This window comes from Pan troglodytes, chromosome 2 (genome assembly GCF_028858775.2).
Source record: "Pan troglodytes isolate AG18354 chromosome 2, NHGRI_mPanTro3-v2.0_pri, whole genome shotgun sequence".
NCBI classification, from domain to species: Eukaryota; Metazoa; Chordata; class Mammalia; order Primates; family Hominidae; genus Pan; species Pan troglodytes.
In genome coordinates, this window is record NC_086015.1 from 149,621,147 (window position 1) to 149,637,837 (window position 16,691).

At 37.0% G+C, this 16,691-nt stretch overlaps 1 protein-coding gene across 23 annotated transcripts in view; it reads right to left on the reverse strand.

Annotated features, from left to right (window-relative positions):
- The window catches only part of PLSCR2 (phospholipid scramblase 2), a 62,828-nt gene continuing 46,137 nt past the window's right edge, over positions 1-16,691 (reverse strand). For all 23 annotated transcript variants that reach the window (XM_016942125.4, XM_016942126.4, XM_063807258.1 and 20 more), the window contains 3 exons: positions 15,899-16,060; positions 8,472-8,535; positions 1-229 (listed from right to left, as the gene is read on the reverse strand). In XM_016942125.4, coding sequence (XP_016797614.3) covers positions 8,506-8,535; positions 15,899-16,060 — 192 coding nt within the window. In that variant the 3' untranslated portion in view covers positions 1-229; positions 8,472-8,505. The remainder of the gene's footprint in view (positions 230-8,471; positions 8,536-15,898; positions 16,061-16,691) is intronic.

The following is a 16,691-nucleotide window of genomic DNA, read 5'->3' on the forward strand; positions in this document are numbered from 1 at the left end:
TTTTTTGCAATACCTAGTATTTTTATTAATTAACTTGATAATTGTTGATGTTTGATGATTTTTCTCCATGTAAATATTCAATGCGAAATGTTTATCTAGTATTTGAATTTAAATGAGTTCCACAGATAGTGTGCGAGTTTTTCCTCACATCTTCCTTGCACAGTAGAAGAAGGAAGGAACCGTTTAGATCAGTTATAGTTTCATTTTGCCTAGCCAAAGATCCGGAATCCTATGCAGAGAGAGAGAAGAAAGGAAAGTAAGACATGGTTGTAAAAGAGATAATGTCAGTACCTCTAATCCTCATTTTGGGTTGGTTTTGCATCTGACTGCCATATTTGCAAGCCCTCCCCTTCTCTAATTGGCACAACTAAAGCCACATACAAATACCTCCACATGACTTGGCATACTGTCTGTACTAAGCATATGCTAGAGATGAGTGCCCTGGGTACCCTTCATCATTCGAATCTGGCATCTGATGAATTATTTAGGCTGCTGGGAGGTCATCTAGACATTGCTTTTTCTGTAGCTCCACTGCTATACCAATGTTCTCATCCATCATTTGCCATTTGGGGTTATTGGCTTTGGTAGAGTTCTGCTGGTGGTAACACTTATGGGGAGAGTGGCTGTTGGAGGAGTTTGCTGAAGCTGAAAGGGATACCCTTATTTCCTAAGCATACTTTTCTTTGCATGAAGTAAATTGTGGGTTGGCTGTCCCCTCTCTCAATTCAGTCTTCCCTACAAAACAAATTACAAATGCCTTTAAGTTTCTGACAGCTGGAAATCCTAGTTTCTAACACTGGTACAGTTTTTACTACAAAATATTATATGTCTTCCCTTTCTTTTTTAATGCTGAACTTTATTGAAAATGAGATAATAAAACATCTAACTATGTCAGGATAACATATCTCACTGTATTGGAAACCACACAAAAATATAATAATATATACCTGAATGGCTCTGGGCAACTGAACACTGTTCTAAATTGCTGATGGGAATTCATAGATAAATAAATTCTATGAAGGATAATTTGAACAGATATTCCACTTTTCAAATCACTTCTAAATATGCACTAGGAAAAATATAAAATATGTATGCCTGTTTATTCATGAAAGCTTACTTGGAATCGTAAAAAATTTCAAGGAAAATGAAAGTCCAATTGTAGGGAATTGTTTGAAGAAACCATGACATAGCCACTTAATGACATACTATGCAACTAGTAAAAGGAATGAAAACATCTCTATGTACTTACGTAGACTTTTATATATATATGATATAATTTTGCCCTGAAAATTTATAGATCCTTAATATATACAAAAATAAAATTAGAAGAGAAAATTCAATCCCTAAAAATTAAGAACAAATGGAAACAAATGATTTTATTTATTTTTACAAGATAGTCATTTCATTTTGTTTTATTTCCAATAGTGATTTAGTTATTCAATTTTTCTTTTGCTGTGCTCTTTTTAAAGGTGATTTTATTTATTTATTTACTTTTATTATTATGCTTTAAGTTCTAGGGTACATGTGCACAATGTGCAGGTTTGTTACATATGTATACATGAGCCATGTTGGTGTGCTGCACCCATTAACTTGTCATTTACATTAGGTATATCTCCTAATGCTATCCCTCCCTCCTCCCCCCACCCCATGACAGGCCCTGGTGTGTGATGTTCCCCATCCTGTGTCCAAGTGTTCTCATTGTTCAATTCCCAACTATGAGTGAGAACATGTGGTGTTTGGTTTTCTGTCCTTGCTATAGTTTGCTGAGAATGATGGTTTCCAGCTTCATCCATGTCCCTACAAAGGACATGAACTCATCCTTTTTTATGGCTGCATAGTATTCCATGGTGTATATGTGCCACATTTTCTTAATCCAGTCTATCATTGATGGATATTTGGGTTGGTTCCAAGTCTTTGCTATTATGAATAGTGCTGCAATAAACATATGTGTGCATGTGTCTTTATAGCAGCATGATTTATAATCCTTTGGGTATATACCCAGTAATGGGATGGCTGGGTCAAATGGTATTTCTAGTTCTAGATCCTTGAGGAATTGCCACACTGTCTTCCACAATGGTTGAACTAGTTTACAGTCCCACCAACAGTGTAAAAGTGTTCCTATTTCTCTACATCCTCTCCAGCATCTGTTGTTTCCTGACTTTTTAATGACTGCTGTTCTAACTGGTGTGAGATGGTATCTCATTGTGGTTTTGATTTGCATTTCTCTGATGGCCAGAGATGATGAGCATTTTTTCATGTGTCTGTTGGCTGCATAAATGTCTTCTTTTGAGAAGTGTCTGTTCATATCCTTCGCCCACTTTTTGATGGGATTGTTTGATTTTTTCTTGTAAATTTGTTTAAGTTCTTTGTAGATTCTGGACATTAGCCTTTTGTCAGATGGGTAGATTGTAAAAATTTTCTCCCATTCTGTAGGTTGCCTGTTCACTCTGATGGCAGTTTCTTTTGCTGTGCAGAAGCTCTTTAGTTTAATTAGATCCCATTTGTCAATTTTGTCTTTTGTTGCCATTGCTTTTGGTGTTTTAGTCATGAAGTACTTGCCCATGCCTATGTCCTGAATGGTATTGCCTAGGTTTTCTCCTAGGGTTTTTACAGTTTTATGTCTAACATTTAAATCTTTAATCCATCTTGAATTAATTTCTGTATAAGGTGTAAGGAAGGGGTCCAGTTTCAGCTTTCTACATATGGCTAGCCAGTATTTCCAGCACCATTTATTTAATAGGGACTCCTTTCCCCATTTCTTGTTTTTGTCAGGTTTGTCAAAGATCAGATGGTTGTACATGTGTGGTATTATTTCTGAGGGCTCTGTTCTGTTCCATTGGTCTATATCTCTGTTTTGGTACCAGTACCATGCTGTTTTGGTTACTGTAGCCTTGTAGTATAGTTTCAAGTCAGGTAGCATGATACCTCCAGCTTTGTTCTTTTTGCTTAGGATTGTCTTGGCAATGTGGGCTCTTTTTTGGTTCCATATGAACTTTAAAGTAGTTTTTTCCAATTCTGTGAAGAAAGTTCATTGGTAGCTTGATGGGGATGACATTGAATCTATAAATTACCTTGGGCAGTATGGCCATTTTCATGATACTGATTCTTCCTGTCCATGAGCATGAAATGTTCTTCCATTTGTTTGTGTCCTCTTTTATTTCGTTGAGAAGTGGTTTGTAGTTCTCCTTGAAGAGGTCCTTCACATCTCTTGTAAGTTGTATTCCCAGGTATTTTATTCTCTTTGAAGCAATTGTGAATGGGAGTTCACTCATGATTTGGCTCTCTGTTTGTCTGTTATTGGTGTATAGGAATGCTTGTGATTTTTGCACATTGATTTTGTATCCTGAGACTTTGCTGAAGTTGCTTATCAGCTTAAGGAGATTTTGGGCTGAGATGATGGGGTTTTCTAAATATACAATCATGTCAATTGCAAACAGGGACAATTTGACTTCCTCTTTTCCTAATGGAATACTCTTTATTTCTTTCTCTTGCCTGATTGCCCTGGCCAGAACTTCCAACACTATATTGAATAGGAGTGGTGAGAGAGGGCATCCTTGTCTTGTGCCAGTTTTCAAAGGGAATGCTTCCAATTTTTGCCCATTCAGTACGATATTGGCTGTGGGTTTGTGATAAATAGCTCTCATTATTTTGAGATACGTCCCATCAATACCTAGTTTATTGAGACTTTTTAGCATGAAGCACTGTTGAATTTTGTCAAAGGCCTTTTCTGTATCTATTGAGATAATCATGTGGTTTTTGTCTTTGGTTCTGTTTATATGATGGATTACATTTATTGATTTGTGTTATGTTGAACCAGCCTTGTATCCCAGGAATGAAGCCCACTAGATCATGGTGGATAAGCTTTTTGATGTGCTGCTGGATTTGGTTTGCCAGTATTTCATTGAGGATTTTTGCACTGATGTTCATCAGGGATATTGGTCTAAAATTCTCTTTTTTTGTTGTGTCTCTGCCAGGCTTTGGTATCAGGATGATGCTGGCCTCATAAAATGGGTTAGGGAGGATTCCCTCTTTTTCTATTGATTGCAATAGTTTCAAAAGGAATGGTACCAGCTCCTCTTTGTACGTCTGGTAGACTTCGGCTGTGAATCTGGTCCTGGACTTTTTTTGGTTGGTAGGCTATTAATTATTGCTTCAATTTCAGAACCTGTTATTGGTCTATTCGGGGATTCAACTTCTTCCTGGTTTAGTCTTAGGAGGGTGTTTGTGTCCAGGAATTTATCCATTTCTTGTAGATTTTCTAGTTTATTTGCATAGAGGTGTTTATTCTCTGATGGTAGTTTGTATTTCTGTGGGATCAGTGGTGATATCCCCTTTATCATTTTTTATTGCATCTATTTGATTCTTCTCTCTTTTCTTCTTTATTAGTCTTGGTAGTCATCTATCAATTTTGTTGATTTTTTCAAAAATCCACCTCCTGGATTCATTAATTTTTTTGAAGGGTTTTTTGTGTCTCTATCTCCTTCACTTCTGCTCTGATCTTAGTTATTTCTTGCCTTCTGTTAGCTTTTGAATGTGTTTGCTTTTGCTTCTCTCGTTCTTTTAATTGTGATGTTAGGGTGTCAATTTTAGATCTTTCCTGCTTTCTCTTGTGGGCATTTAGTGCTATAAATTTCCCTCTACCCACTGCATTAAATGTGTCCCAGAGATTCTAGTATGTTGTGTCTTTGTTCTCATTGGTTTCAAAGAACATCTTTATTTCTGCCTTTATTTCGTTATGTACCCAGTAGTCATTCAGGAGCAGGTTGTCCAGTTTCCATATAATTGAGCAGTTTTGAGTGAGTTTCTTAATCCTTAGTTCTAGTTTGATTGCACTGTGGTCTGAGAGACAGTTTGTTATAATTTCTGTTCTTTTACATTTGCTGAGGAGTGCTTTACTTCCAACTATGTGGTCAATTTTGGAATAAGTGTGATGTGGTGCTGAGAAGAAAGTATACTCTATTGATCTGGGGTGGAGAGTTCTGTAGATGTCTATCAGGTCTGCTTGGTGCAGAGCTGAGTTCAATTCCTGGACATCTTTGTTAACTTTCTGTCTCCTTGATCTGTCTAATGTTGACAGTGGGGTGTTAAAGTCTCCCACTATTATTGTGTGGGAGTCTAAGTCTCTTTGTAGGTCTCTAAGGACTTGCTTTATGAATCTGGATTCTCCTGTATTGGATGCATATATATTTAGGATAGTTAGCTCTTCTTGTTGAATGGATCCCTTTACCATTATGTAATGGCCTTCTTTGTCTCTTTTGATCTTTGTTGGTTTAAAGTCTGTTTTATCAGAGTCTAGGATTGCAAACCCTGCTTTTTTTTGTTTTCCATTTGCTTGGTAGATCTTCCTGCATCCCTTTATTTTGAGCCTATGTGTGTCTCTGTATGTGAGATGGGTCTCCTGAATACAGCATACTGATGGGTCTTGACTCTTTATCCAATTTGCCAGTCTGTGTCTTTTAATTGGAGCATTTAGCCCATTTACATTTAAGGTTAATATTGTTATGTGTGAATTTGAACCTGTCATTATGATGTTAGCTGGTTATTTTGCTCATTAGTTGATACAGTTTCTTCCTAGTATCAATGGTCTTTACAATTTGGCATGTTTTTGCAGTGGCTGGTACCGGTTGTTCCTTTCAATGTTTAGTGCTTCCTTCAGGAGCTCTTGTAAGGCAGGCCTGGTGGTGACAAAATCTCTCAGCATTTTCTTGTCTGTAAAGTATTTTATTTCTACTTCACTTATGAAGCTTAATTTGGCTGGATATGAAATACTGGGTTGAAAATTCTTTTCTTTAAGAATGTTGAATATTGGCCCCCACTCTCTTCTGGCTTGTAGAGTTTCTGCCGAGAGATCCGCTGGTAGTCTGATGGGCTTCCCTTTGTGGGTAACCCGACCTTTCTCTCTGGCTGCCCTTAACATTTTTTCCTTCATTTCAACTTTGGTGAACCTGACAACTATGTGTCTTGGAGTTGCTCCTCTCGAGGAGTATCTTTGTGGCATTCTCTGTATTTCCTGAATTTGAATGCTGGCCTGCCTTGCTAGGTTGGGGAAGTACTCCTGGATAATATCCTGAAGTGTGTTTTCCAACTTGGTTCCATTCTCCCCGTCACTTTCAGGTACACCAATCAGACGTGGATTTGGTCTTTTCACATAGCCCCATATTTCTTGGAGGCTTTGTTCATTTCTTTTTGCTCTTTTTCTCTAAACTTCTCTTCTCTCTTCATTTCATTCATTTGATCTTCAATCACTGATACCCTTTCTTCTACTTGATCAAATTGGGTACTGTGTGCATGCATCACGTAGTTCTTGTGCCATGGTTTTCAACTCTATCAGGTTATGTAAGGTCTTCTCTATGCTGTTTATTCTAGTTAGCCATTCATCTAATCTTTTTTCAAAGTTTTTAGCTTCTTTGTGATGGGTTTGAACATCCTCCTTTAGCTCGGAGAAGTTTGTTATTACCGATTATCTGAAGCCTTCTTCTCTCAACTTGTCAAAGTCATTCCCCGTCCAGCTTTGTTCCATTGCTGGCGAGGAGCTGCATTCCTTTGGAGGAGAAGAGGCCCTGTGATTTCTAGAATTTTCTGCTTTTCTGCTCTGGTTTCTTCCCATCTTTGTGGTTTTATCTACCCTTGGTCTTTGATGATGGTGACGTACAGATGGGGTTTTGGTGTGGATGTCCTTTCTGTTTGTTAGTTTTCCTTCTAACAGTCAGGACCTTTACCTGCAGGTCTGTTGGAGTTTGCTTGAAGTCCACTCCAGACCCTGTTTGCCTGGGTATCACCAGTGGAGGCTGCAGAACAGCAAATATTGCAGAACGGCAAATGTTGCTGCCTGATCCTTCCTCTGGAAGCTTCTTCTCAGAGGGGTCCCTGGCTATATAAGGTGTCAATTGGCCCCTACTGGGAGGCGCCTCCCAGTTGGGCTACTCAGGGGTCAGGGACCTACTTGAGGAGGCAGTCTGTCCATTCTCAGATCTCAAACTCTGTGCTGGGAGAACAACTACTCTCTTCAAAGCTGTCAGACAGGGACATTTAAGTCCACAGAAGTTTCTGCTGCCTTTTCTTCAGCTATTCCCTGCTTCCAGAGGTGGAGTCTACAGAGGCAGATGGGGCTCCTTGAGCTGCAGTGGGCTCCACCCAGTTTGAGCTTCTTGGCTGCTTTGTTTACCTACTCAAGCCTCAGCAATGGCAGACGCCCTTTCCCCAGCCTCGCTGCCACCTTGCAGTTTGATCTCAGACTGCTGTGCTAGCAGCGAGCGAGGCTCCATGGGCATGGGACCCTCTGAGACAGGTGTGGGATGTAATCTCCTGGTGTGCCATTTGCTCAGTTGGAAAAGCTGAAATCATCCATCTTCTGGGTTGCTCATGCTGGGAGCTGTAGACTGCAGCTGTTCCTATTCGGCCATCTTGGAACCTCCTCCTTAAAGGTGATTTTAAAGGAGGTAAACGTGTAGGATCATAATGCCACCTGAATGGGTTATCCAGTTTTTTTTAATAACAAAAATAAAATATTCAAAAACTATATCAATAAATTTTACTTTAGGAATTTGATTTTTGGCATAAAATAACCTAAGACCACTAATGAAGTATGCTTTGTAAAGATACACATATTTTTTATTTCATTTACACCTGATTAATCTTGTAACTAACATATTCTGGGAATGATAGAATACAGGAGCTAACCATTCCATGTGGTAATAAACAACTTCAAAAGTGATAACAATACCAAATTTTAGAATGAGTCTGTCTTTTGGATAGACTCACACAGTCATGTCTTTCTTTATTTACTGAAAACCATAAAAAATTGCTAATTTATCATGTAGTCATTACGAAAACCTTATTTATAGTACTAGGTTAGCTGATAGGAGAAGGTAAATATAGTGTGCTTTTCTGAAGATTAAAAAATACTCCAGCCTGGGTGACAGAGCTAGACTCCATCTCAAAAACAAAAAAAAATTCACATTTACTTTTGCTTGAGAATATGCATATTAAATATTTAGCATGGTAAAAGAAACTGAAATTGTGTCAATTTTTAAGTTGTTTTCTGAGTACACAGTATTTGCATATTAATTTTTACATAAAATAAATTATAACTAGCTTTAAAAAATAAAATATAATGATACATTAAGACTCCTTTAATAAGGCTTTAATTTTTGCTTATAAAATGGAAACCCAGATTATAATTCAAGTAGTCTTTCAAAGGAAGTTTTGTATCTAAATTTAAAAATTCCTATATTCTTTTCCCCATATATACAATGAATAATCTAATAAAGTATATAAAACATTTATAACCCAGTTATAAATAAAATAAATATTAGAATTTGAAAAGTGAAATTATATACTCAGAGGTACAAGCATCACAGCTTAACTCACACAGGTGTAAATAATTTAAATAAAGAAAAGAAAAAAACACTGAATTTTTCTTTTAGATAATCCTAATCAACACAGACTTCAAATTTTCTGAGGAGACTTACATTAATCCACTCCCACACTCTGACAGTCCAGTCATTACCTAGTTCTTTCAAAAAACATGTAGTCCTGGATAAAAACAAAAATACAGAAATGAATTCTCAGAAACCAAACAGAGATCAGATGCAGAAATGCTAAGGGATCTGATGAAACACAGTTAATTGTCTGTTAAATAAGAAAAATTAACTATAATAAGTAATGTGAGAAAAGTCTACAGGTATAAGATCTCTACCTTCAGCTATCTATTTTAATAGAAATTAAATCCTATAATCCTATTTATTTATTGACACCTGCATTAATTTAATTAATCCTATGGCAATTTCTGTAAATGTCACTTTTATCCTCCTGAAATCATCCTTTTTCAATCTTTCTTATTTAATGTTTTGCAGTCCTTCTCTAGTAATATAACTCTTCTTGTAATTTGAATTCATTCCATGTACAACAAATTAAGAAAACAATTCCATTTACAACAGCATCGAAAAATATTAAATACTAAGGAATACATTTAACCAAAAAGGCAAACATTCTGTATACTGAAAACTATAAGACAAACTGAAAAAGGCACAAATAAATGGAAAGATATTCTGTGTTTCTGGATTAGAATAATTAATATTGCCAAGATGTCCATACTACTGAAAGGGAACTACAGATTCAATGTCATCTCTCTCAAAATACCAGTGAATTTTTCACAGATATAGAAAAAATAATCATAAAATTTGTATGGAATCACAAAAGACCCCAAATAGCCAAACAATCTTTAGCAAGAGAAACAAAGCTGGAGGCATCATACTACCTTATTTCAAAATATATTACAAAGATATAGGAATCAAAACAGCTTCGTACTGGCATAGAAAGAGACACACTGACCAATGAAACAGGAAGGAAAGCACAGAAATAAACCCAAACATTTGTAATCAATTGATTTTTGACAAAGGTACCACCACCACACAATGAGGAAAGGACAGTACCCTTAAATAATGGTGTTTTGAAGACCAAATATATATACACAGAAGAATGGATTTTGACCCTCATTTCACACCATATACAAAAGTAAAATTAAAATGGATTAAAGACTTAAATGTAAAACCTGTACTGTAAAATGACTAGAAGAAAATATAGGGGAAATCTCCATGATATTGGTTTGAGAAATGATTTCTTGGATATGACCTAAAAAGCACAGACAGCAAAAGCAAAAAGAGACAAAGGGAATTGCCTCAAGTTAACAAGCTTTTGCACAGCAAAGGAAGCAATAAACACAGTAAGGAGACAGCCCATGGATTGGGGGAAAATATTTGCAAACCATGTACCTGATAAGTGGCTATATCCAAAATGTATGTTGAACCCTTTTTGCTTCTCTGTGATAAATCCCACTCACTCATGATGAATTATCTTTTTGATGTATTGTTGATTTTGACTTGCTAGTATTTTGTTAAGGATTTTTGGATCAATGTTCATCAGGCATATTAACCTGTAGTTTTCTTTTTTAAATATGTCTTTGTTTGGTTTTGGTATCAGAGAAATACTGGCCTCATAGAATAAGTTTGCACGTATTCCTTCCCCCTCTATTTTTCAGTAGCTTGAGTAGGATTGGTATTCATTCTTTAAATGTTTGGTAAAATTCAGCACTGAAGCCATTGGGTCTTGGGCTTTTCTTTGCTGGGAGACTTTTTATTATGGCTTTGATCTTATTACTTATTGACTGTTCAGGTTTTAGATTTTTTCATGGTTCAATCTCGGTAGACAATATGTGTCTAGAAATTTATCCATTTCTTTTAGGTTTTCCAGCTTATTGGCATACAGTTGCTGACAGTAGTCTTTAACGATCCTTTGAATTTCTGCAGTATCAATTAAAGCATCTCCTTTTTCATCTCTGATGTTATTTATTTGGGTCTTCTCTCTGTTTTCTTAGTTGGTCAGGCTAAAGGTTTGTTGATTTTGTTTATCTTTCCAAAAAACCAATTTTTACTTGTTGATCTTTTTGTATTTTTTTATTTCAATTTTATTTATTTATTTTTGCTCTGAACTTTATTATTTCTTTTCTTGAACTAATTTTGAGTTCAATTTGCTCTTGTTTTTCTAACACTTTAAGATTCGTTGTTAGGTTATTTATTTGAACTTTTTTCTACTTTTTTGATATGGGGGCTTAATGCTATAAACTTTCTTCTTAGTACTGCTTTTGCTGTATCCCATGGCTTTTGGTATGTTCTGTTTCCATTACCATTTGTTTCAATTAACTTGTTAATTTCCTTCTTGGTTTCTTCATTTACCCACTGGTAATTTAGGAGCATATTGTTTAATTTCCATGTGTTTGTATAGTTTCCAAAGTTCCTCTTGTTATTGATTTCTAGTTTTATTCCATTGTGGTCAGAGGAGATATTTAATATAATTTCATATTTTTAAAGAATCTTTAAGACTTTTTTTGTGGCCTAACATATAGTTTATCCTTGAGAATGAGCCATATGCTAATGAGATGAATGTGTATTCTATAAACGTTGGATTAACTGTTCTGAAAATATCTATTGGGTCCATTTGGTTTATAGTGCAGATTCAATTTGATGTTTATTGTTGATTTTCTGTCTGGAAGATCTGTCCAATGCTGAAAAGTAGGGTGTTGAAGTCTCCAGCTGTTATTGTATTGGGGTCTATTTCTCCCTTTACCTCTAATAATATTTGCTTTCTATATCTGGGTGCTCCAGTATTGGGTGCATATATATTTACAATTGTTACATCTTTTTGCAAAATTGACCCCTGTATCATTACATAATGACTTTGTTGCCTCTTTTTACAGTTTTTGCCTTGAAATATATATTGTCTAGTATAAGTATAGCTAGTCCTGCTCTTCATTTTCATGGAATTTTTTTCCATCTTTTTATTTTCAGTCTATGCATGTCTTTAGAGGTGAAGTGTGTTTCTTGAGGGCAACAGGTAGGTTGGGTCTTGTTTTTTTTTTTCCATTCAATCATTCTATGTCTTTTGATTGGAGAGTTTAGTCCATTTATATTCAATGCCATTATTGATAAGTAAGGACTTACTCCTGTCATTTTGTTATTTTGTTTTCTGGTTATTTTTGTGATCTTCTCTTCCTTCTTTCCTTCCTTCCTGTCATCCTTTTAGAGAAAGGGATTTTCTCTGGTGGAGTGTTTTAATTTCTTGCTTTTGATTCTGTATGTATCTTTTCTACGTTTTTGATTTAAGATTACTCTGAGGCTGGCAGATAATATCCTACAACCCACTATTTTAAACTCATGGAAACTTAACACTGATTGCATGAACAAACAAACAAAGAGAAAAGTAATAAAAAATCTACACTTTAATTTCATTGTCCCATTTTTAAATTTGTTGTTGTTTCTATTTATATGTTATTATACTATGTCTTTAAGAGTTGTTGCAGTTTTTATTTTTAATAGGCTCATCTTCTAGTCTTTCTACTTAGCATATGAGTAGTTTGCACACTACAATCACAGTGTTATAATATTCTGTGTTTATCTGTGTACTTACTATTACCAGTGAGTTTTGCACCTTCAGATGATTTCTTGTTGCTCATTAACATCTGCTTTCAGATTGAAGAACTCCCTTTAATATTTCTTGTAGGACAGGTCTGGTATTAATGAAATTCCTCAGCTTTTGTTTGCCTGGAAAATCTGTATTTCTCCTTCATGTTCAAAAGATAATTTTGTTGGATATACTATTCTATGATCAACTTTTTTTTTTCCTTCAGCACTTTAAATATGCCAAGCCACTCTCTTCTGACCTGAGAAGTCTGCTGCCAGATGTATTGGATCTTGCTTTTATGTTATTTTTTTTTCTCTTGCTGCTTTTAGGATCCTTTCTTTATCATTAACATTTGGGAGTTTGAATACAAAATGCCTTGAGGTAGTTTTCTTTGGGTTAAATATGCTTGGAGTTCTTTAACCTTCTTGTATTTGAATATTTATATCTTTCTCCAGGTTTGAAAAGTTCTCTGTTATTATCCCCTTGAATAAACTTTCTACCCTTGTCTCTTTCTCTACCTCCTCTTTAGGACAAATAATTCTTAGATTTGCCCTTTTGAGGCTGTTTTTTGGATCTTGCAGGCAAGCTTCATTGTTTTTTATTTTTTATTTTTGTCTCCTCTGCCTATTTTCAAATATCCTGTCTTTAAGCCCACTCATTATTTATTCTGCTCCATCAGCTCTACTGTTTAGAGACTCTGATGCATTCTTCATTACATCAATTGCATTATTCAACTCCAGAATTTCTGCTTGTTTCTTTTTAGCTATTTCAATCTATCTGTTAAAGTTATCGGATAGGATTCTGAATTCCCCCTCTGTGTTAACTTATGTTTTGAATTCTCTGTCCATAAGTTCACATATCTCTGCCTCCCTGTGATTAGTTCTTGGTGCCTTATTTAGTTCATTTGGTGAGGTCATGTTTTCCCGGATGGTCTTGATGTTTGTGGATGTTTATTCATGTTTGGGCATTGAAGAGTTAGGTGTTTATTGCAGTCTTTGCAGTCTGGGCTTGTTTGTACCTGTCCTTCTTGGGAAGGCTTTCCAGGTATTCAAAAGAACTTGGGTGTTTTGATCTAAGTTTTTGGTTACTGCAGCCACATATACTTTAGTGGATACCCCAAGCCTAGTAATGCTGTGGCTCTTGGAGACTCATAGAGGTAATCCCTTGGCAGTCTTGGGTAAAATCCAGAAGCATTCCCTGCAATACCAGGCAGACTCTTGTTCTCTTCCCTGACTTTCCCCCAACAAGGAGCGTCTCTGTGCTGAGCTGCCTAGATCTGGGAGAAGGGTGACACAAAAACCCCTGTGACCACCACCACTAGAACTGAACTCGGTCAGACTCAAAGCCAGCACAGCACTGGATTTGTCTAAGTCCTGCAATGACCACTATCTGGCTACCACCTATGTTCACTCAAGTCCCAAGAGCTCTACTATTGGCAAGTGTCAAATCCAGTCAGGATTGTATCCTTCCTTTCAGGGCATCAAGTTCCCTCATGGTCCTGGGTAGGTCCAGAGATACTGTCCAGGAGCCTGGGCCCAGAGTTGGGAACCTTAGGAATCTACTTGCTGCTCTATTCTGTGGCTGAGCTAGAACCCAAGTTGCAAGGAAAAAATCTTCCCATGCTTTTCTTCCACTTCCTTAAGAAAAAGTGTCTTTCTCATTGGCCACCACCATCCCAGGCCCATAATACATACTGTTTAGCTACCATTGATGTTAAGTATTACCTAGCTTATACTTATGTTCACTGATGCTCACTCAAGGCCCAAGTGCTCTTCGGTCAGCTTGTGGTGAATTATGCCAGTCCTGAATATCTCCCTTCATGGCAGCGGGCTCCCCCCTGGCCCAGCACAGGTCCATAAATGCCATCCAGGAGCCACGGCCTGGAACACGGACTCTAGAGCCCACTTGATGTTCTCTCCCACTGTGGCCAAGCTGGTATACAAGCTGCAAGACAAAATCTTCTCTCCTCTTCCCTCTCCTTTCCTCAAGTAGGAGGGTTATCTCCCCATATCTGCCACAGCTGGGAATGTGCTGGGCCACACCTGAAGCAAGCATGTCTCAGAGTTTCCCCTAATGCCCATGGCAAGTACTGCCTGGCTATCAATAGGACAGACATTAGGACCCAAGGGCTCTTTAGTCAGCAGGTGTTAAATCCTAGCAGGACTGGGTCCTTCTCTTCAAGGCAGCAGGTTCCCTTCTGGCCAGCAGTGTCTTTAGAAACATTGTCTGGGTGCTAGGGCCTCGAATGGGGGCCTCAGGACTCTGTTTAGTGTCCTATTCTACTGTAGGGGGGTGGTATCCAAGTTGCAAGAAAAAGACCTCTTTACTCTCTCCTCATGAAGATGGAAGGAGTCTCTACTGGAGCTGCAAGCTGTGCTGCCTGGAGTTGGGGAAGGGGTGATGCAAGCACTCCTTGGGCTGCCCTGGCTGGTGTCTCACTAGGTTATATATACCCATAAGTCCAGAGGCTCCATGCCCAGCACAGCACCGGGAGTTGCCCTGGAATTGTGGTCCTTGTGGCTTAGAGTGCCTTTCAAGTTTATTTAGAACCCCAGAGCACTTTAGCTCATGGTAGCGAGGTTTGCCAGAACTCAGGTTCTGAATGCTGGGATGGGCAATGCCCCTCTGGCTAAGGCTGGTTTATATGCTGTCTCCATGAATGCCATGCCACTTGTTACTTTCTGTTATGACAGGGAAGCACAGAGTTCCAATGCAAAGTCCCACAATCACTGTGTTCTCCCTCCCCCAACCACACAGATTTTCTCTCTCCACCAGAAAGCCACTGCTGGCTATGGGGGAGGAGTGATTTAGGTGATTCAAGACTGTCTTTCCTACCCTCCTCAGTGCCTCTTTTTTTAATGTGATCTTTAAACTAGGTACAATGATCATTTGACTGATTTTCAGTTCTTATGAAATTGCTTTCTGTTGTGTGGACAGTTGTTCAATTTGGAATTCCTGCAATGGGGATAATTCTCACAGCCTTCTATTCAGCCATCTTCATCAGCTTCCCCCGTTTAATCTTTATCCCATTATTTTCATTGGCATTTACTTGTTGAAGCAGCTGGGTCCTTTTTGCTGTATATTATCTGTAAAGGTTTTCTGATTATTTCACCAAATTAATGTTTAAGGTCTCTATCTGGTGTGTCAAACCTTGATTGCATATTGGAATCACCTGGGAGCTTTAAACAGCTTGAAGTCTTCATCCCAACTCCAGAGATTTTGGTTTAATAAATTTGGATGGACATGAGGAGTTTGAAAGTTACCCAGGTGTTTCTACTGTGTAGCTAAGGTTGAAGACCATTTCTCTGTTTCCATAAACCTCAACTTTGGCTGCATGTTCGTATCATCTGGGGCACTACACAAACTTCTGACTCTGAGCTTCTTGTTTAGTTGAAGTGGGGAATGGCCTGATACTTGAGGGTTTTAAAAAAGTTTCTAGATAATTCTAATATAAATATACATTCAGAATCACTGCTTTACCCCATGTATTTCCTGTAAATTGATAGTTAGCTCTAGAGGCTTGATTGAATGTATACTCTTATTGCGCTTTATAATCCCATGTTAGATGTTTTAATTTAATGAGTTAGGATGAAATTTCTGTGTTTCACTGAGTTTTATTCCATGTAAGACTAGCTTCACATTTTTCTCCTAATAACATATTTGATTTTTTAATAACCCTACCCCAAACCAGAGCTTCTCCTTAGCATATAAAGTTATTCTCTTGCCATTTGAAAGTGTGTAGACTCTTCAGACATAAACTAACCACCTATAAATCCAGAGTATCAGAATCAAATAGAATTTCAGTGCGGGGATTAAATGAGAACATTTTATAAAACCTTTACACTTTAAGTGGTAATCTTAAAATGTATAATTTATTGAAGTATTTCAGAATGATTCTAGAGAAGCCATCTGTCACCAAGATTAGCAGGAATAGACTTACAATGAGGAAACAGGCACCAATCATCACGGCTTTCATTTTAACATCAAGGTCTCTAGGGAATTGGATCCCAAAGTTGTCAGCATCAGTAAATGCCTCTCTTAAAAACCCAGACCAGTGCTTAGAAATCCTGCCAACCACAATTTGTTCATCAAGAGATGTAATCTAAATTGCAAAAAAAAAAAAAAAAAACTTAAAAATTTCTAGAAAACTTATAGCAAAATTACTTTTAACACTGGAGTAAAAGGAAGGAAATATTATATTACATTTATGCACCATACATAATTATGAGTATACAGTTAATATGTTATATTAGATGCATATAGGCTCCTGTATATTTATAGATACATAAAAAACTGTTCTATTGTGTAGAAAACTTACATAAAAGTAGTTTTACGAAATTTTTAACATTTTCTACTTTATATTAAGATAGACATTAATATATGTTTTATTTATTTGAATTTAACCCAAACAAAATTTAAGCAGAAAAGGATATAAATTTGAAGTATTTCTTTGAAATAATTTCTAGAAGCCATCAGGAAGGAAATAAATGAAACTCCTATTAGACTTCTGCTTTTTAGAGGTGCACAGAGAGTTTACACAGCTGAATGTTTAAATATGAAGAGAGGCCTCCCTACCACCCACTGTCAGTAGGAAAACATAAAATGCTAAGAGCCTAGAAAAGAAGACTGACAGTTTGAGTGAAGAAAAGCAACCAGTAAGTAACTTGATGGGATGCCTCAAGTCAAGGGTGTGGGCAAGACCAGCTAACTAGTGGGGTGTGAAGAATAAAAAA